The sequence below is a fragment of the Athalia rosae genome, chromosome 2 (genome assembly GCF_917208135.1).
Source record: "Athalia rosae chromosome 2, iyAthRosa1.1, whole genome shotgun sequence".
NCBI lineage: Eukaryota > Metazoa > Arthropoda > Insecta > Hymenoptera > Athaliidae > Athalia > Athalia rosae.
In genome coordinates this window covers 29821442-29840722 of record NC_064027.1, presented here as the reverse complement: position 1 = coordinate 29840722, position 19281 = coordinate 29821442, and the positions used below count along the sequence as shown (strand labels likewise).

The window sequence follows — 19281 nt, the reverse complement described above, 5'->3', positions numbered from 1 at the left end:
GAGGGAAGTGAGCACCTCAAATAGCCCCTGGCGAAACTTTTCTCCCATGGAGCAAAGCTCGTATAGGTATGCCCATGCAGCGTACTCCGGAAGTACATGGCTTCCGATTCTCGTCCCGCGGACGCACCTTTACTCGAGTGACAACTCGCGATACCCCGAAAGTTTCGGCGAAATTGCAGACACGCGAGAAACGTCGAACCGGTGTTGTCTGTTGTATGGGGGGGGGGTCGGTCAGGTGGAGCTTTTTTTGCAGACGTCTCGGAGGGACGATGTATTTTTCGAATTTTTTTCTTATTTCCAGTTTTCTTACAATCGAATTTCACGTCGACGTGCACGATATGAATACGTGCGACGTATGTACATTCGGAATTACGCGCTCCCCCGCCACTTATATTTCCATCGAACTTTCTACTCGCTTACTCCCCGACAAAGAAGCTCTTAAGCTTTCGAGGGGAGCTTCGGGGACTTGGAGCAAAAAAAAAAAATAAAAAAAAAAGTAAAAACACGATAAGGGAAGTGATACGCGAGCCCCGCGAACACGTCGGCGGGCCAACAAGGATAGAAGAATAATAAATTCGCCAGATTTTGCGGAACGAAAGGTAAAGAATTGAAAAAAAAATGGAAAACGGAAAACGAAAAACCCTGCACCGCGCTTACACGTCTCCATTTTGCGCCCGCCGAAGACTCGCGTATTTTCTCTCGCCGGGCGCAACGGGCACCCAGAGAATGAAAACAAACAGATATTACCTACGGTGAATGAAATTTGAAGAAAAAAACAAAACGAAAATTAAAGTGGACAAAAAAAATAAACTTTTCTTTCGAATTCAGCGAGTATCACGTAGAGTCGGTGGTACCTACGCTTCGTAATATCGCACGTGCGGGGCTCCGTATAGGTTACCAAGTCTACCGAGACTGGTAAAATAATTCTAGCCATTCAGCTTACTTTTTATTTTGAAAATTCTTTTCTCATCCTCACTCTTTATACCGTACAACTGAATCCGCGGCGAAATAAAATAGCGTATAACGCGATGAGTATAGAAATAATTTATCTTGTCAGATTTGAGAGATTCCAAACGAACTGACCCCGACTCTCCGATTATCCTTGGAGGACTTTTTTTTTTCGCACCTTCTGAGAATAATTTCTCAGATTTATTTTGAAATTTTTTTCTTCCATCACCGTCACAAAAGTTGAAGTTCATTTCGCCGAGTGCGGTATAGTTTTCTTCGTACGTATCCGCGACGTTGATCAACCCCTAGGATTGCGAGAGTGAAAAAAAAAAGTTTGTCGGTTCAAAGTTTCCGTCACGTTTCCAATAATCAACCCCTCGAAATCGTGACCTCGACATTCATTGGGTCGGTACAGCGTCCCTTTTTTCGACGCCAGTTCCGGGGGACTCTTTGGAAAGGGAATACAGTAACGAAGAATTCGAATGGAAATCTTCTTTCAAATTTTTTTAAATCGCATCCCATGTCACCCTGCAACGAGAATAGCATCGTCGGCGATAGACGATTTCAGACGCGACGCCCCTCTGCGCATAGGTGTATGTATCTAGGTGTAACCTCGACAAATCATCGTCCCGACTTAGGCTCGTTTGTCATTTTCGTAATATACGGAAATTGGAAGGTAGTTGTTCGACTTGTTGAGCGATTAACGCATGCTTGTGTAACTGCCCTTGTCATTTACATGCATCGGTTGCGTGAACGGAGCCGTGGACGATACGCGTGATATTATTTCACAGCGCGAATCTGCTACAATTTTTCAAATGGAATCGCGACAATTGTAGCCGGGAAAAAAGAACGATTGTATTTTACCTCGGAATTTTTACGCAGCCTGAGGAATTGCCTCCAATTTTCACGTTGCACTCAGGAGACAATTAGTTTACAGCGAAGGATGAAAGAAATTTGAATAATCGTGTCAAGGGATGCAAGGTGCGAGGGGAAACAAGATGGAATACTTATATTACTATCGATCGCTTCGTGATTTTCACGTGTAGTATAATTGCCATAAGCCCCGAAGCGAGAGCAACGGTATCTAATCGGATTACTGCATCCTTGCGCTACTAATAATAAAGAGGGATCCGAGGATCAACCCCCTCCTACCGTGGCATTCGCGCTGCTTTGTGCAACCGAACAACTGTTGTATATCGCATTATGCCGGGATAACGCGAAACCCTTACTAAAGCGACGGTAGCCATTTCTCGAGAAATTTCATTATATGTATGGGGGCACTTCGCGTCGAACGGGCCACTTTTTACAAGATATTGTTTGAACTTGAAAAAAAAATCGAGATATCCTTCATTTTTCACATTTTGGAACGATAAATTGGCGATGACTCGATCAATTTTATAGATAGACCAATCTGGCTTCCAGATTCGGATTCCTGGGGTCAAAATACATTAAGATATCATCTGAAACAATTTTTTTTTAAAGGTCGATTTTTTACCCCAAAATCGCAAAAAATCCAAGGGGTACCCCTTTGGATTTTTTCGATTTTTGGGCCAAAAATGAAGTATTTTTAAAATCGATCGAATGATGCATTTCTAACGTATTTCGACCCCAGGAACACGAATCCGTCGGTCAAATTGAGCTACAAATTTTTCCCTTCGAGATATCACCATTTTTATGCCAAAAAATGCGAAAAATTGGCGATATCTCGATCAATTTTACAGATAGATCAATTTGGCTTTCGGATTCGGATTCCTGAGATCAAAATACGTAAGAATAGCATATAAAACGAAATATTTTTTTTTGGTCCAAAATCGTCAAAATTTCAAGGGGTACCCCTTTGGATTTTTTCAAATTTTGGGCCGAAAATGAAGTATTTTTAAAATCGATCGCAGGATACTTTTCTAACGTAATTCGACCTCAGGAACACGAATCCGTTGGCCAAATTGAGCTACGAATTTTTCCTATCGAGATATCTTTGATTTTTCACTTTTTAGAGTGATAAAAATCGATTTTAACTCCATGTCACGCACATGATGATTAGAAAATCATTGATCCATAGTTTTTATAAATATATTCATTGTATGTTATCTGGATCAATTCGAAACGCTCCGACGATTCAAAGGTGATGATCGCGAGGGTGGATTTATTACGCATTCGAGAGAAGAAAAAAGATTATCAAGGTTGTAACAAAGTCGACCCTAATATCGTATCGTTAGTCGGCAATATGACTTTGCAAGACGAACTAAAAGCCGCCTCCGGCGTAACACTTCATGCTGCTTATACGGTTCATGACTTTAAGCCAACTTTAGTAGTCACAGTTTGAAACTAACGTATACCGAACTTGCTCCAAAAAGCTCAACGTCTGCACTCGTCATTCCTAATGCGATTATAACGGATAGTAACATCTAGACGAGCGACTACCTACACCAGCCCGACACGCGTGGTGTAAAATTTTTCTCAAAAAATGAAAACATCGCTACGGTCTAGATTTTTTCTTTTTTCTCAACAAATAATCGGCGACTCCGGTGATTCACATTTTGAAACACCAAGATTCGTGAAGTCTGGACTGCAAGGGTCTGTCGTTTCGAACATTTCTTTCTCACGGCCCTCGGGCTGCCAACTTAATAATTTGTAACTCCAGTTGTGCGCTCGACTTCTTCCTCGTTTCTCAACGAAAGCTCGCGCGATTCATGGGTGAGAGATGATCCGAGATCAGCTGTGTAACGCGTTACAAATTTTATCTCCAATCGAGGTCCCTCGACACTCGAGTAGATCCCTAAAAAATTCTCAATCACGGTCCACGTGATCATAAATTTTGCTATTCACCGTCCGCGATGCGGCCGATTTTGCTATATCTACTCGTAAATTTCGTCAAAGCGCTACGTTAGCCTCGCGCGTTTGTCATCGTACTTTTTACGTCTACTCATAAGGCCGTTCCATAATTTCATCCGCGTATAACACGCCAACGGTATAGGTTCTGGAGAGAATTTTACGAGACGAAGAACTATAGCGTCGTCCAGCCGCTCGTAAAATTTCCATGAATTGTGGAGAGGCTTTGACAAAATCCGGGCTTTTGATGTACTTCCGATGTTTCCGTATACTGGACCAATTCGCGGCAATAATTCCAACGCTGTTCCACCGCTCCGCGGTCTCGTTGCCCCGCTATTTTCCGGTATTTTATCAAAAGATTCGAAACCTCGGCGAACAAAAAGCGGCGGCGGCGGGGGGTGATTCGGAAGCGGCGAAAAGTGTTGCGGAGATCGGTCGAAAATGGCGAAGGTCAAACGATCGTATCTTGTGTCTACATAGGTGCGTGTAAATATGTGTAATATCGAACCGGTGCATATGTTGAACCGACAATAACGAGAGCCAAACAAGGACCGATCGATAGAGCTGCAACGGCGCTCGAACACCGCTGCAACATTTCGTCATTTATTTGCTATATTAACTTTGCAAAGTTTCTCTTCCAACGCAGAAATTGAATGGACTGAAATAATGCTCATATAATGTATACGTATATAGCGATGCGTAGTCTGCGGCGTAAAACGAACAAGAGCAGAAAATTCTGTCGTCCATCATGTACAGGTATCGCCGTACCGATCCAGAAATAAAAACTTTTATTTCCGGAATGACTGGATTTCCTATTTTTATTTTTTTATTTTTTTACTTTCTTTCTTCTGAATTATGCATACCGGCCGTTTGTTGTTCTACAGCTCATGAGAGATAGGGTCCTTTACGGTCGATCGGATCCTACGGCGTTGATCATCCGACGAATTCCACGTGACGAGATAATCCGGTCCTTCGGGTTAAAGAGAAAGCCATCCAATGATTCCTCTTCTTCACCAACCCTGATTTAGCCAATCGAACTCGAAGAGCTCTGATTGCATCGAACGGGATTCACTGAAAATGAAAAACTCATCGGATTTGACAGGTGATCGAATTCTTTTCGAAAATCCCCGCAGCGAGCGGACCTACGTGTTCGACGTTACTAATTACTCGTATGAATCAGGTTTAGAAAGTTAATGCCATCGTTCATTACCTTGAAAATATATTCAAACAAATTGGCATTCAAGGTGCGGTTTACATATGGCTCTTTTTTCACCGCGAAAAACCCTGAGCTCTGACCGAGACACTCAATTATTCATAACAGGCAATCACCTAATGGGGGCTGCTTTCTACACCTCGCGGTGCTTGTGGCTCCGTAGAAGAGTAACTACTCGTACTCTTTACTTTGCTCGTCCGACTGTCCGCGACGTCTGCGACAACCACACGTGTGTGCGATAATCATCCGCGTCTCGTCGCTTCGTTAGTTTTTTTTTCGTTCTAATCCTCGGAAATAAATCCTGGACAAAAATTGAGCGAATCAAAAAGGAGAATCATTAGTGTTCGTTTTATTTTTCAAAAGTGCGACCATTTTTTTCCCTGTTTTGTCGGTGTCCGAGCGAACCGCACGATCTGTATAAAGGTAAAAAAATGCAAACGTACGAAACCTGAGATACGATATCGCATCCGATGTAAATTTTGAGGCGTTCGGTCGGATCCAAAGATTCTATTGCACCGCAGCGTCGCCTTTGATTCCAGGTAGACGACATCTCCTTCGCTTGATTAACAGCGCACAAGGTTTATACCCACGTGTACAATGGCCCATAAATCTGGACGCATAACTGCAGTTATAATGGAACAACGTTGCGTGCTCCCATCGATCCTAATCAAATTCATGGCGCGAGGACCGTTATAACCCCGGAGTGAGGTTCGCTCCGGTTCTGCCGGATATAACAACGTGTGCGTACAACTGTACCTACCAGAGATTTCGGCGTTCCCAGATTTTCCGACGGTATAATCGAGATTGTTGTTCGCTGGCGAAATTTGAAACAATTCGTCATACGCGCCGACCGCGATGACCCTCGGATCGAACCGATCGATTCGACTTTGGAAATGAATCGGAATCTCGAGACGAGGGTGGACAAATTATTCGAAGTTCGAATCGTTGCGCAATTATCCCGACCGTGTATAGCTAGCGGGTAAATAGCAAAAGGGAAATAATACTGGGTAGCGGAACTGCAGCGACGGAAGCTGCAGCCCATACCGAGTTTATACGATTTAGGAAACACGTTAGTTCTCAATTAAGCTTCAAGCAGTCGTTTGTACCTTGATAATTGCGGTAACAAGTTTAACAAACACACACGTACGAGTACAGTGTCACGCGTGTACGTAAACGAGCGTACCTAGCCGCGTGTATGTATACTGGGGTAAAAGGTCATCCTCTGCGCACGTGGAGAGCGAAACAATATTTTCCGACTTGTTTTGTTAACGAACGAGACAGAATTGTAAAGTTATGACGAACGACTGTAAACGTACTCGACGGCTAGTAGGGTAAATCGCGAATGTAGCTCCGTAGGTTATACGTCAGTCCCGAAATAGCGAAAACCGTGAATCTTCATCAAACCCCCGTAAAAGCAATTTTGACGTGAAATAACGCGTCGGTTAATTACGAAGAAGATTCGCCCCGTGCGCCGCGCGGCTGACGAAAATTTCGTTCGTCTTTCTCCACGTGTTATCGTACGTAAATTCGAACGATGCGCGCGATCGTCATCCGGCGCTTTCATATCGAATATCGTAACGTTATTCGGATTCCTAGGAAACCGAGCGATATTTTCCTTCGCCCACTTCGGGGCGGTCGATTGATCCTTGAGTCCCCATGTCACCCGAAACCTCCTCGCGGTCACGTTGCAGGCGAACCCTGTTCGCGATTCGATTATTTGTCGAAATACGAGCTCGCATTTACGTGGATGAAAGAGGAGTATATTCGCCAAAGACACCGAGTCCGTAATTGATTCTTACAAAGACGACGTCGCTCTGCGGTGAAATTTTTCGGCACGAACATCATTGAATCATCGAAGATTGATTGACGTCAATTTTATTTAATTTGGCATGGTAAATACATTGTCATTTTGATGATCGTTGTTATATAAAAGTCAACGTTCCGCGTCGTCCACGATCTGTGAAACGCGATTGCTGAATTCGCATAATTTCTCGTCAGGATTCACGCCTGTGGAGAGATCTGCGTCGATCTCGAGGTAATGTTTTTTCTCTTTAGTTACCGGCTCCCATCGAACGGTGATCAAATCATCGATTTCCGGCGTTGGATTTCTGTCGTGTGAAATGAACGATCGATTAATGGCGTCGCTACCCTTTGCGTCGATAATAGATCGGACCTACCCAGTTCTGGCAAAGTCGGTCCACATCCTGACGAATCTGTCGCTAACGATTTTCTCCGCTGATCCGATCTCGTGTTTGCCGGTAAGACCGCCCCGAGAGGCGTAAAAAATGTAGGGCAAATCATCGGCGTGAGCCGTACCTGAAAGAAAAAAACAAATTTCGCAATTAGCACGGCGATCGTTCGAGCGAGCGATTGAGGTGAAAAGTAGTTCTCTTCGGAAAATACCTTTCCGCTCGTCTTTCCGAAGGAATTTCTGAAGCGATTTGGGACTGTCGAACGTAAATTTGTAGAGGTAGGTGGGAGACTTCTTTCGAGTTCGATCCATTTCCACAACTTCGTGAATACCCTGAACGAACTGCATGTTCCCGTAGCATTGGATGTACGAGTCGAGGGTATCTTGCGACACCTCAAGATCGCCAAAGTGAAATCTCCTAAACTCGTTAGCCAGTTCCAATAATCTCGACGGCGCTTCGGCGACCATGTGAGGTGGCAATGTTTTTTCGAAATTCTTATCCACCAGAGCCAACGTCTCGTCGGTGAGATCTGCCGAAAAATTGTTCGGGGTATACCGAGAAAATTCATCCTATCGACCAGATCGAACGAAGCAAAACTCACCAAAAAGAAACACCATGCCCTCGTGACTGTTGTATCCGATTATCGTCGGTACATCCGCAGCTTCCTTAGCAAGCTCCCGGACGGGTCTGGGAATTACCGGCTCTTGACTTTTGTCATCGACGTTTGGATGAAACGGGAATGTCAACTGTAGCTTCTCCTGAACAGACAGAATTCGCGTTTCCAGATATTTGGCGAAAACGCCGACAGGACAATATTGGCATTCGAACGAACCTCCACGGTATGAATGGTAGTTTGCGCTTCGACTAGTTTCGATGCGGGAATCGTCCTTAGATAATCGACTATCTCGCGAGGATCGGTCGTCTCCTTACCGAGAGCGGCTACGAAACGATGAGCGGTTTCGACCGGCGAGGGGGCACTCGCCCAGGGATTGAAGGCCACGCCACTCTGCAGAATTGCTTTGTGGAATAGACCTTGACACAGAGGACATTATTACCGGGAGCGTGACACCCCTGGAAAGGGTTATTATTACGGGTGTACCTCTGGCTAGCGGGGACAGAAGTAGGTAATGCACCGAGGCACCGCCGGCGCTTTCCCCGAAAATCGTAACGTTGTTGGGATCGCCACCGAATCGCGCGATGTTCTCTTTCACCCATTTCAACGCGGCTATCTGATCCTTGAGTCCCACGTTACCGGGCGCCGCGGGGTGATCGAGCTGAAAAAATCCTGCGAATCCACCAGTTTTAGAATCCGTCCGATTAACGGTGAGGCGTACGTCGGTATCAATGTGCTCACCGAAGGGACCGACCCGGTAGTTTATTGAGACGAAAACGATATCCGCCTTCATCAGGTAATCCGGGCTATAAATTTCGTAACTAGAACTACCTAAAATGAAGGCGCCTCCGTGAATCCAGACCATCACCGGTCGCGAACCTTCCAAGGACTTCGAGGCTACATTCAGGTAAAGACAATCTTCATCGCCCACTATTTTTTTTAAAAATGGATCGAATTGCGGGCATTTCGGCTCTTCTTGCATGGCCTCGCGTATCCCTTCCCACGATTGCGGGGGCTGTGGATCCTAGATTCACGTATGGAAAATAAAAAGATTTCATGGAAGAACGTTCTCTGCAGTGCTGGTATAGCTCTTTCTATTCATGGATCTCGGCAATTCAAGGTTGCACGAGAGAAACAGATCACGTGGATGACGTAATCGTAGTGTTGAATACCGAAGGTTTAAATAATTGCTTTTCGTCGCTACATTGAGTATAAAATGCGCCCTGTTTTTTGAATGTACTCGGCACGAAGCTCTACCGGATCTCTCGATACGGCAGTGCCTCTAGTGGTCACAGTAGATACATATGTTGTCTAGCCTAGATATATTGTACGTAGGTATACAATCGGATACCTACGTTGTAGATTTTAGGGCGCGGCACACCGTTGGGTACGTGAACATAAATTACTATTCGTCGAGATATTCGTGCATACTTGTAGCTATAGAACAAAAATCAATGCATCGACGTCTTGTGTGAGCCGATCATCAGTTGTAAACACAATCTGCCGACTTTTACTTTGATCAGAATGAAGGTCGAATTTTGTATGGTTAGGCACGTGACGGTAGTATCGTGAATAACTGTGATATAAAACTCACCGCAAACCTCAACTTCCCGACCGGAGGTGCTGCGAATGGGATACCCTTGAAAGAGATGTAAGAATCTCCGATAACACTTTTCACCAAAGTACCACGAAGCCACCCCTGTTTCACGAGAACCGCCAAACTCCCCATATTTCAATTAACGTGTTCGAGACTGATACGACGAGTCGTGACTGGTAGTAATCGCTGGAGATTCTGTTCACTACTCCGTCTGCGTCACTACTGAATTTTTTCCCCTGACATTGAATCAACTCAAAAGTCGGAGATCTGAGTTGATAATTTGCCGATAAAAATGTATAGTTTACGAATGTACGTAGATAAGATCGTAGTTTATTGAATAAGAGATTTACATCGGAATGACGCGTATAACAACAGTTGTCAAAATTGAATCGAGGAAGGCAAACATTTCCAGCCGAACGTGTTCAAAGTTGGTGTGGGCCTCGGGTTCCGAATAATCAATGTTCAAATAACCGACGAATGATCATTTACTGCTCCTTGGCAAGAGCTTCGATGCGTTTCCAAGCCTGTAGCCTGTCTTCGTTCAGGTTCTTGCCGGGAATAAGTTCCGAGTCGATATCCAGGTAGTGTTTGGCAGAACCGTTCACCGGTTCCCACTTTACGGTAATCAGATCGTCGACGATCGGAGTTGGATTTCTGGGGATGAGAAATGTCTCCACTCGTACATCGGAAGTCGTACAACTATGCGAGAAAACAAAGTCTATGGGGAAAACAAAAACTTCACTCACCCAGTCCTGGCGAAGTCGGTCCATATCCTGACAAATCTACGAAGCACCAACGTCTCTATAGAGTCTGGTTCTATTTTGATGTGTTCCTTGAACCGATGGGCATAGAATAGGTACTGGAGTTCCTCAGCGTGCATCGCTCCTGGATTATGTAAAAAAAGACAGTCTTTTAATTTCAAATATGTGGTGAGTGATTCGATCGACATCGGTCAATTGACCGGACGTACCCTTGACGTTCAGTTTGAACAAAGCCTTGGCGAAAGATTTATCGCTATCAAACGACATTTGGTAGAGGTACATGGGTGATTTTTTCTTCATATGAAGGTCTACCACCTTGTGAATCCCTCTTAGGAAGAATACGTCTCCGGCAAACTGGGCATAGTCGTCGATATGTGCCGCGCTTATTTTTTTATCTCCAAAATAATAGGTTCTAATAGCCCGTGCAATTTCCTTAACTTTGGAGGGGGCCTTCTTAGCCAAATCTTTGGGTACTAACGATTCAAAATCACCGTCCATCTTCGCGAATACTTCTTCGGTCATTCCTGCGAAAAAAGAGGATTACACGGATCAAATAATCTCTCCCAATAATGGAAGATCATTCCGATGAACTCACCCATCAACATGAGGATTCCCTCGTGACTGGTGTATCCGATCATAACGGGCACATCGATACCCTGGTTGATGAATTCCTCGATCGAACTGGTGTTCACGAAGGGTTTGCTACTTTTATTGTCTATCGTAGGCAAGTAATGGAACTTGATGGAATATTTGTCCTGTAAAATGGGTGGTAAAATTTACGAACGGTCGCGGTCTCGAGTGAATGAGAGGTTTTCAGCCACGAAATCTTACTTCCTCGGTAAGCATTTTTTGCTGAGCCTCAACCAGCTTCAAGGGTGGTATGGTTCTCAGAAACTTGACGATTTCCTTCGGATCGGTAGTGTCCTTTCCAAGCATAGACACCAAACGATGAGTATGCAAAATATGTTCCTCTATAGTTGCCCAAGGATTCGCAACTACCCCACTTTGGACGATACCCTTGTGGAAAAGACCTCAACCGGGACAATGCGATTTGAAATGATTATTCAACGGAATTCCCAGTTGCGCAATGGATGAAAAAACAAAAACCTAGAATGTTCACCTTTCGCGAGCGGGGACAACAGCAGATAATGAATCGAAGCACCCCCAGCACTTTCTCCGAAAATTGTTACGTTGTTCGGATCACCACCGAACTGCGCGATGTTTTCTTTCACCCATTTCAGAGCTGCGACTTGATCTTTCAGTCCCATATTTCCAGTTGCGACCTCGTCGTCGAGATTGAGAAATCCTTGAAATATTTCGCGAACGATTGAGTATTATCTACTCAGTCACGTTAATTATCAATAGTCAATCGATAGCAAGATCATAACTCACCTAGAATACCGAGGCGGTAATTGATACCTACGTACACGATGTCTCCATATTCCATTAAATAATCAGGTCCGTACCACTCAAAGCTTCCGTCTCCCATGACGAAAGCTCCTCCGTGAACCCAAACCATAACCGGCTTCGACCCGGTCAAAGATTTAGTAGCGACGTTGAGATAGAGGCAGTCATCGTCGCCCACTATTTCTTTCGTTACAAAATCTTCGTGGGCACATTGCGACCCTTCTTTCAAAGCATCTCGTATTCCCACCCATGGTTCGAGCGGTTGCGGGTCCTACAAATTTGTAAATTCGTCAACTGCTATTTAGCTTTGGCATAGATGTATTGACCTCCCGGCATTACTGGTAATTCAGTTAACGGAACAAGTTATTCTTTCAAACGATTAATCGGGAAATTCCAGATAACAGTTTTGATGAAATGTCCTCCATCGTCCAATCAGTTATAAACACTTGACTGTTGATAGACATCGGAAAACTTCACGCACAGTCACATATCTCACGATTACCTTACTTCATTCCTTTTTATTTAATTCCATTTAACTTTTTGCTTTCTGTTTGATTTTCTAATACTGAAAATAAAATCAGGCGGGGTGAAATGAAACAAAGTTGCGCATAATGAGGAGTAAAAACCGTGAGGAAAAAAAATAACCCGAGTGTAAGATGAGATGTAATAAAATTGGAGTCACTTGAAATTCATTGAACGAATGTTAAACCGAATAAAATGACATATACAATGAGAAAGAATTGAAAGAAAATCGACCGGTTGCGAGTGAAAACGAGATTGGGATTAGTTTTTCGAAAATACAGTCAGATTTACTTAGCGTTAAACAGCGTATTGATTCGCGTTACCTTGGATACAAAATGCGTTATCTTAACTTTCAGCGACTCACGTTACATAAGACACTTATGCTAAAGAGATACGCGATATTAGTAAACAAGGTCACACCCAGACGTATGTAAGTAACATAATTGCATGAGGATTGAATGATGGTCCGACTAACAAGTCGCGACCATATATTCAGATATATTCCACCGTCGAAGGTATTCGGTGAAAATGTTCAAATTCGAAATAACGAATATGAATAAAAAGATGAATACTGTAATATTTACCCTGAATCTGAGGTCGCCAACCGGTGGAGCTGCGTAAGGAACCCCTCTGAAAGCGATGAAAGATTTCCCAAAAGCGCTTTGGATCTCGACGCCACGAAGAGCGCCCTGCTTAACGGTGACTACTGGCTTGCTCATGTTGAACTGACCAGACTGTCTCGAGTCAGGCGATTAAAACTGAATAGAATCATTCTCAGAGAACGACCTTCGATGTATGTAGTCATCTCTGACAATCACAGTGTCCTCGTAAATGTAACCACTTGCACTTTTTTCTCTTTTTATCATCCAACTGCATAACAGATCCAACAACTGATACTCATCGTTCGATACTCATCGAATCTTTATATTTTTTAATTACAGGAAGTGGTAGAAATCTTTTCATTCGCTTATATCCTGCATTGTTGAAATTATCGCTTCGAAGCTTAACCGTGACAAAATTTATGCCCTGCCCCCTTTAATTTAGCAAATTATTTAATCGGATTATCCAATTGTGAAGAAAATTTTGCTGTAATCTGCCTTTGCCGAATGACATTCGTTTCGATGATAAACTTTTGAGATCCCTCCGATTTTGTGATTCACCGGATCGGTAATGACGCTCAACAATAATCCAATGCAGCAGCTGTAGTCGTAGCGTGCGCTCACGTAATTTTGGGATGAAAAATCCTGACGCTAAAATTAGTCAACTCGTAATAACAAGTAGCAGTACCAGCAGTGATGGTCATTTGCACAGACCCACCAGCCGATGCGTTTGTATGTACATCGGTAGACACGCAACAAAATTTGAAAATTTTGTGCGGTCGATTATTGAGATACATAAGTAAAAATGCTCTGACAAGTATGGCGAAAATAATTGTGGTGAGAATCAGTTCAGGGAAATTCTGCAAAATCTCGTAGAACTTGTCGAAATTTTGCGGAGAGATAATAGTTCATTGACTCTACTGATCGCCTTCGGACGAAACGATCCTGCACATGAAAGCTTCATCGTAAATTGGCAATTATGATCAATCAACGTCTCGCAAATGTCAAATAAATCAACAGCTGCTGAGATGAGTCTTCGTCGCCAGCAGTAATGTCACACCTTTCATGGAAGTTTAGGAAATTAATAATCTTTTTAAAAGAACTTTAATTTAAGCCGATCTGAAAGCGCGTTTATCTCTTACATCTTATCCTCGAATTATGCGTACCTTCGGTACAACTTCTGGCTTTTCTACTGTTTGTCATCGATAAGCAATTTTGATGAAACTTGATATTTTTCATTCGGATTATGTAATACTTCTAAGACTGACGAATAATTGAAACATATGTCATCTGTCGCGGTGTTTCGAGAGCTGCGTGTGACGCAGTTATGATTGTCAAATAAAGTTCGGCCTTGCTACCAGAACGATTGTGAGCAAATAATGATTTTGCGAATTGACGAAGAGCTCGAGTTCATGTAATTCGTTAAAATTTCTCACTCGTCAGTTTCAGTTTCTCGTTATTTAGAAATAATCAGCGGCAACCCTTGATGCTATAGTTGAATCAAAAACTCAAATTCTTGTAAGATTTTGAGACTTTCAGTGGAGAATGATTTTCCAACTGTTGAGCAAACGGAATACTTCGAGGTCGGAATGGTTTACAATATACATAGAAAAGAAATTCTTGAATTGAGCTTCTATAGAGGTTTGTTTAGACTCTAGTAGGGTTTTGCAATCTACTTTATGCCATATTTACAGGATACCATTAGGTTTGGATGGTCATTTTCTGAAAGTAAATGAGCCAAGTAAAATGTACGGTTTGTTGATTAGATCATCATTTACCGATAAAAGGGGGTAGTAGCTCTGCAGTTTTCCTGCAGTTTTCCTGCAGTTTTCTTAATGGCAGCGACATCTATTCGAACAAGAGGAATTAAATCTGCATTTCTCTCGTTGGTATGAAATCCGGTCGCATGCGACAGAGGATACGTTACACATTATTGTAACAGAGTAGTGAGCGAGTAACAATGTTACACAATATTTGGGTGTGTGCTTGACGGAAAATCGGTAAATTGATGAACAACTGGTTAAAAAAGAATAAGCGAGTGATGCGGCTGAGTAGTCCATATCCCAGACACCAAAACGATTTCATAAATATTTGATTCACGGGAATTTAAACCATGGTTATATTTGGAGTGTGACTATTCGTGCAATTTTTAGGACGTGACGTGTGGGATCGAGGTTTTATTTATAGACATTAATTAGTAAAATAATAAGCTTATTAAGATGGAGGATATATTTCACTGGTGTCGTGAAGGAAATGCAATGCAAGTTCGCGTTTGGCTGGATGACACCGAACACGACATGAATCAAGGGTACGGAAACGAAACCTGTCTCATTGTCATATATGGATATGCAGCTGACATGTGTCCATGCTAATTTGTGGTTTTACGATCTGAATTTATCGCGTGTCTCGACCACAATTTTCTAAGCTATGAACAACGCCCAAAGTTTGCTACCGACTTTTACACGTATATTCATCCTTGTTAATATTAGTATTTTCATTCAATGATAATGTAAAATTTAATTTACGGTTTCCTTTTTTGAAATCAGAGATGACCATGGATTCAGTCCACTGCATTGGTGCAGCAAAGAAGGTCACTCTAAATTGGCAGAGCTACTGGTCATACGAGGTGCTCGTATCAATGCAACGAACAGAGGAGATGACACGCCTCTGCATCTCGCCTCTGCACATGGGCATAAAGAAATTGTTCAATTGGTTAGTGAGAGCATCCTGCTGTATAATCCATGGCTCTTGATTGTCTCATTTTTATTATCTCATCCAATTTTTCTGCTATTGATTAGCTGTTGAAAAATCGTGCCGATGTCAATGTCACCAATGAGCATGGGAACACTGCTCTCCACTATGCTTGCTTTTGGGGTGATCAAGCCGTTGCAGAGGAGTTGGTCGCTGCTGGGGCATTAGTATCCATTGCCAATAAGGATGGAGACACCCCATTGGATAAGGCCAGGGGACCTTTGGCAAAACGATTGCATGGTAATTGGACATCAGTTTACAACAACGTTCCAAACTTATAGGCATAAATGTTTCCATGGCTAAGAACTTCTTGTCTGCCTTCAGATCTGGCTGTTGAATATGGACAGGACTTGAAAAAGATTCATTTCAAAGACCAGAGTTGGCTGGGACTGAAGACGAGAAGCCGTAAGTTCAGAAATAACTAAACTGAGGCAGTTATCCACATTAAATTCATGTATTTTCAGGGGATGCAACTTTATCCAGACACAAAGGTATCAATATGGCAGATCTGTCTCTGCACACCCATTTGGCTAGTACTCCAAGTGGCGAGACATGGAGAGGTCGTTGGCAGAATAATGACGTTGTGGCAAAAATACTCAATCTCCGCGAATGTACAGCCAGAATCTCAAGAGACTTTAATGAAGAGTTTCCAAAGCTCAGAATCTTTTCTCATCCTAATATCCTACCTGTGCTTGGGTGCGTCAATCAACCACCACAGCTCGTTACTGTATCCCAATACATGGCCAGAGGTAGCCTGCACAGACTCCTACATGGAGGAACCGGCGTTGTTGTCGATACTGCAAGAGCCCTACGATTAGCATTAGATGTCGCGAGGGCTATGGCCTTCCTCCACGGGCTCGAAAGGCAAAGCAGGTGCAGATTTCAGTTGAACAGTAAACATGTTATGGTGAGTTTAATGCCGGGTATCTTGTTAGTCCATCTGATTTTCATTCCCGTGCTAATTTGGAATTTTTTCATTCCGCATAGATTGATGAGGACCTCACAGCAAGAGTGAACATGGCTGATGCTAAATTTTCGTTCCAAGAAGTTGGACGAATTTACGAACCGGCGTGGATGTCCCCAGAAGCTTTGAACAAAAAACCAGCTGACATTAACCTTGAGGCTAGTGACATGTGGAGTTTTGCAGTTTTGCTCTGGGAATTGGCCACCAGAGAAGTACCCTTTGCCGATTTATCTCCCATGGAATGCGGTATGAAGGTAAGTTTCACCTGAGGTGATCGAAGTTGAGAAATTATTTCCACAATGATCAATCATCATTGTGTTAATGTAGATCGCCATGGAAGATCTACGCGTCAGTATTCCACCTGGGATTTCTCCGCAACTGGCAAAGCTGATTCGTATCTGCATGAACGAAGATCCTGGAAAACGTCCATCTTTTGCTATGGTTGTGCCAATTCTGGACAAGATGAAACGCTGAAGAGTGCAAGAACAGCCAAATTGTATTCAACTGTTATTGCCTCACTATACACGCATAACATGGTAACAAGCATCGACGAGCTTTCTTTAACTTATTTTTAGAACTTGACATAATAATGATAATTGTTACTTTAACAATGCGAATGTAATCAAATATTCACACGGTGCCTCCAACGTCTGACGATCATATATTTTTTTTTAATCTATACAAAACGCCTGCCTCTATCAATCTTCCAACATATGCAATGTTTATTATTGCACACTGATATACACATATTTATACATTATATATTTATATAGTATGTTATGAATTGATAGATTAATAGATGCATTATTGTTAACGCTTTTTATACGAAAATCTTTTTGTGTTTGATTTTTTGATATTTTATTTAGGTGTTCGAATCGTAATTTCGTTTTCTTTGGTACACAATGCTGTGTATGCTGTATACACATACCACTGCCAATTCGTCTGATTACCAAAACAAAACAAAAAAATTAGTTATTACTCATCGATTAGAAGAGGCAGAAATTTATCTGCATCACACTTGCCACTACGAAACATTTATGTACGTCTAATATGCTGTTAGGTGTTCTCGTTTTATGATTCATCTATCGACAGTTATGATGCAAAAAAAAAAGAGTTCAAAAGAATCAAACTTCTTATATTTATAAGTCCAATAATCTTGTCGTTTTACTCTATGGTGTTACTCTATAATTTTGTTCTGAACTAAAAATAAATAACTTTCATACTCAAGTGACAACGACCTTCAGCGTGTATTCGAATCTCAACCACTATCTCAACGCAAAATCTGAACGTTGTGACTAGCGACACGCAACGGGCGACTAGGAAATCAAAACTAGAATCAGCTGACTATTGTGACTGTTGTCATCGCGTAAGCTAACCCTAAACAAGCTTTGTTTATACTGCCGTTGTAACTAGTGAAATCACCGATCTCTATAGTGAAATAGAAAATTCTTCGTAAGTTTCAACCAGAATGACACGACATGCACGAAATTGTACTGCTGGTGCAGTCTACACGTACCATGAAAAAAAGAAAGATGCAACAGCTTCTGGGTACGGAACCAACAGTCAACGCGTTGGAAAAGATTCTTTGAAGGATTTTGACTGTTGTTGTTTAACATTACAGCCGTGCAGATATCCTGTGGTAACGTGAGTTACTTTTTTTTATAATTTATCCATCAGCTCAAAAGCCGAAAAGATCGACTGTTAATGTATCCCACAGGAAAGATGGCCACCTATTTGACAAGGAGGCAATATTGGAGTATGTTTTAACGAAAAAAAAGCAGTTTGCCAGAAAACTGAAGGAGTATGAGAAGCAAAAACAGAAAGATGCGGTAACAGATCAAGTTTATACTTGCTTTCAATACTTGTTCTAAACTGAACCAACCTTGGAGTATGATTTGAATTTCTAGGACCAATCGAAGGAGCAGTCAGCCAACGAGGAATTACAGAAACTCCAAAACTTTTTGAAGGCTGAGAAGAACATCGTATCTCTGAACAAGCACTCAGTTGAAGAGCCAGGATCGTCAATATCGAACATGAGCAATGGGAGGGACAAAACATTACCTAGTTTTTGGATCCCAGCTAAAACACCACAAGCAAAAGAATTGGTTTTACAAAAACCTGATAAAAATATTTACTGCCCGGTGAGCGGAAAGATTTTAAAATTAAAGGATCTCATTCCGGTAAAATTCACAGAGGTCAACGACCCAGACGATAAGAAATCACTGATACTAAAGCAGGCGCGGTATATGTGTCCCGTGACCCACGATGTCTTGAGTAACAGCGTACCTTGTGCAGTTATCAAAACGACGTAAGTATTATATCTCGTTCCGATCTATCCATTTTATTCTATATATTACATCTATGTATTTTATTTTTATTATAGAGGTCACGTTATAACGATGGAATGTGTCGAAAAGATAATCAAAAAAGATTGGATCCACCCTCTGGACGGCAGCACACTGACGGAAAGTGATATTATTCCGCTTCAAAGGGTAATTCATTTCTCCATCTCCTACTGCGATATATTGTCATTGAGCGAAATTCTATCCAATTATTATCTACAGGGTGGCACAGGGTATGCAGCTGCAAACGACGAACTAGAAGGAAAACATCAACGGCCTGTGCTGCAGGCTTGATATTTTTTATTCATACTAATCTAATTTTTGTCTTCGATGCTCCATCTCCATGATCAATAAACAGTTGAAAAAATTTATGTGTCTATTGCAACTATTGTATCGCGCTTTCACCCTCCTCGTAATGATTTTGTACCTAACGACAGAAGTTGTGTGAGCGGAATTTCAATGGCTAATAAATACTTGAATGAAAATTTCCAAGTCAAACTGGACGGTGGCGCCCTGAGGGATATGGTAAATAACAGCTCACAT

At 42.3% G+C, this 19281-nt stretch overlaps 4 protein-coding genes and 1 long non-coding RNA gene across 5 annotated transcripts; 2 read left to right on the top strand and 3 right to left on the bottom strand.

Moving 5' to 3' along the window:
- Positions 1 to 6847: 6847 nt before the first annotated feature.
- On the bottom strand, positions 6848 to 9667 carry LOC125499677 (juvenile hormone esterase-like). Its single transcript, XM_020853764.2, has 8 exons — positions 9390 to 9667; positions 8537 to 8819; positions 8282 to 8467; positions 8015 to 8214; positions 7784 to 7940; positions 7394 to 7711; positions 7168 to 7306; positions 6848 to 7098 (listed from the first exon to the last, which is right to left on the bottom strand). The coding sequence occupies exons 1-8, from the start codon at positions 9522 to 9524 to the stop codon at positions 6924 to 6926; spliced, it is 1593 nt and encodes a 530-aa protein (XP_020709423.2). The 5' UTR covers positions 9525 to 9667; the 3' UTR covers positions 6848 to 6923.
- Positions 9668 to 9702: 35 nt separating this feature from the next.
- LOC105688199 (esterase E4) lies at positions 9703 to 12847 on the bottom strand. The gene is made up of 8 exons (XM_048650699.1): positions 12667 to 12847; positions 11546 to 11831; positions 11274 to 11459; positions 10985 to 11184; positions 10749 to 10908; positions 10363 to 10677; positions 10139 to 10277; positions 9703 to 10046 (listed from the first exon to the last, which is right to left on the bottom strand). Exons 1-8 carry the CDS (start codon positions 12799 to 12801, stop codon positions 9878 to 9880), a joined length of 1590 nt encoding a protein of 529 aa, XP_048506656.1. The 5' UTR covers positions 12802 to 12847; the 3' UTR covers positions 9703 to 9877.
- Positions 12848 to 14560: 1713 nt separating this feature from the next.
- On the top strand, positions 14561 to 17623 carry LOC105692541 (integrin-linked protein kinase homolog pat-4). The gene is made up of 7 exons (XM_012411820.3): positions 14561 to 14989; positions 15228 to 15393; positions 15480 to 15672; positions 15757 to 15837; positions 15897 to 16339; positions 16420 to 16650; positions 16724 to 17623. The coding sequence occupies exons 1-7, from the start codon at positions 14901 to 14903 to the stop codon at positions 16868 to 16870; spliced, it is 1350 nt and encodes a 449-aa protein (XP_012267243.1). The 5' UTR covers positions 14561 to 14900; the 3' UTR covers positions 16871 to 17623.
- On the bottom strand, positions 15428 to 16812 carry LOC125499975. The gene is made up of 2 exons (XR_007277137.1): positions 16119 to 16812; positions 15428 to 15651 (listed from the first exon to the last, which is right to left on the bottom strand). It is a non-coding gene; the product is annotated as an uncharacterized LOC125499975 (long non-coding RNA).
- Positions 17624 to 17711: 88 nt separating the features above from the next.
- On the top strand, positions 17712 to 19109 carry LOC105692542 (nitric oxide synthase-interacting protein homolog). The gene is made up of 5 exons (XM_012411821.3): positions 17712 to 18040; positions 18114 to 18225; positions 18304 to 18704; positions 18780 to 18888; positions 18961 to 19109. Exons 1-5 carry the CDS (start codon positions 17865 to 17867, stop codon positions 19030 to 19032), a joined length of 870 nt encoding a protein of 289 aa, XP_012267244.1. The 5' UTR covers positions 17712 to 17864; the 3' UTR covers positions 19033 to 19109.
- Positions 19110 to 19281: the final 172 nt, after the last annotated feature.

What these genes read in the sequence shown, in the direction of transcription:
- LOC105692541 (XM_012411820.3), top strand. Translation starts at nt 14,901, where the DNA reads ATGGAGGATATATTTCACTGGTGTCGTGAAGGAAATGCAATGCAAGTT. An exon ending in GGGACTGAAGACGAGAAGCC is followed by an intron (nt 15,838 to 15,896) that starts GTAAGTTCAGAA and finishes ATGTATTTTCAG; the next exon opens with GGGATGCAACTTTATCCAGA. An exon ending in CCATGGAATGCGGTATGAAG is followed by an intron (nt 16,651 to 16,723) that starts GTAAGTTTCACC and finishes GTGTTAATGTAG; the next exon opens with ATCGCCATGGAAGATCTACG.
- LOC125499677 (XM_020853764.2), bottom strand. Translation starts at nt 9,524, where the DNA reads ATGGGGAGTTTGGCGGTTCTCGTGAAACAGGGGTGGCTTCGTGGTACT. An exon ending in TCGGGAAGTTGAGGTTTGCG is followed by an intron (nt 8,820 to 9,389) that starts GTGAGTTTTATA and finishes ACGTGAATCTAG; the next exon opens with GATCCACAGCCCCCGCAATC. An exon ending in CTACCATTCATACCGTGGAG is followed by an intron (nt 7,941 to 8,014) that starts GTTCGTTCGAAT and finishes CTGTCTGTTCAG; the next exon opens with GAGAAGCTACAGTTGACATT.
- LOC105688199 (XM_048650699.1), bottom strand. Translation starts at nt 12,801, where the DNA reads ATGAGCAAGCCAGTAGTCACCGTTAAGCAGGGCGCTCTTCGTGGCGTC. An exon ending in TTGGCGACCTCAGATTCAGG is followed by an intron (nt 11,832 to 12,666) that starts GTAAATATTACA and finishes ACAAATTTGTAG; the next exon opens with GACCCGCAACCGCTCGAACC. An exon ending in TTACCGCCTCGGTATTCTAG is followed by an intron (nt 11,460 to 11,545) that starts GTGAGTTATGAT and finishes AAATATTTCAAG; the next exon opens with GATTTCTCAATCTCGACGAC.
- LOC105692542 (XM_012411821.3), top strand. Translation starts at nt 17,865, where the DNA reads ATGACACGACATGCACGAAATTGTACTGCTGGTGCAGTCTACACGTAC. An exon ending in TGCAGATATCCTGTGGTAAC is followed by an intron (nt 18,041 to 18,113) that starts GTGAGTTACTTT and finishes TGTATCCCACAG; the next exon opens with GAAAGATGGCCACCTATTTG. An exon ending in TGTGCAGTTATCAAAACGAC is followed by an intron (nt 18,705 to 18,779) that starts GTAAGTATTATA and finishes TTTTTATTATAG; the next exon opens with AGGTCACGTTATAACGATGG.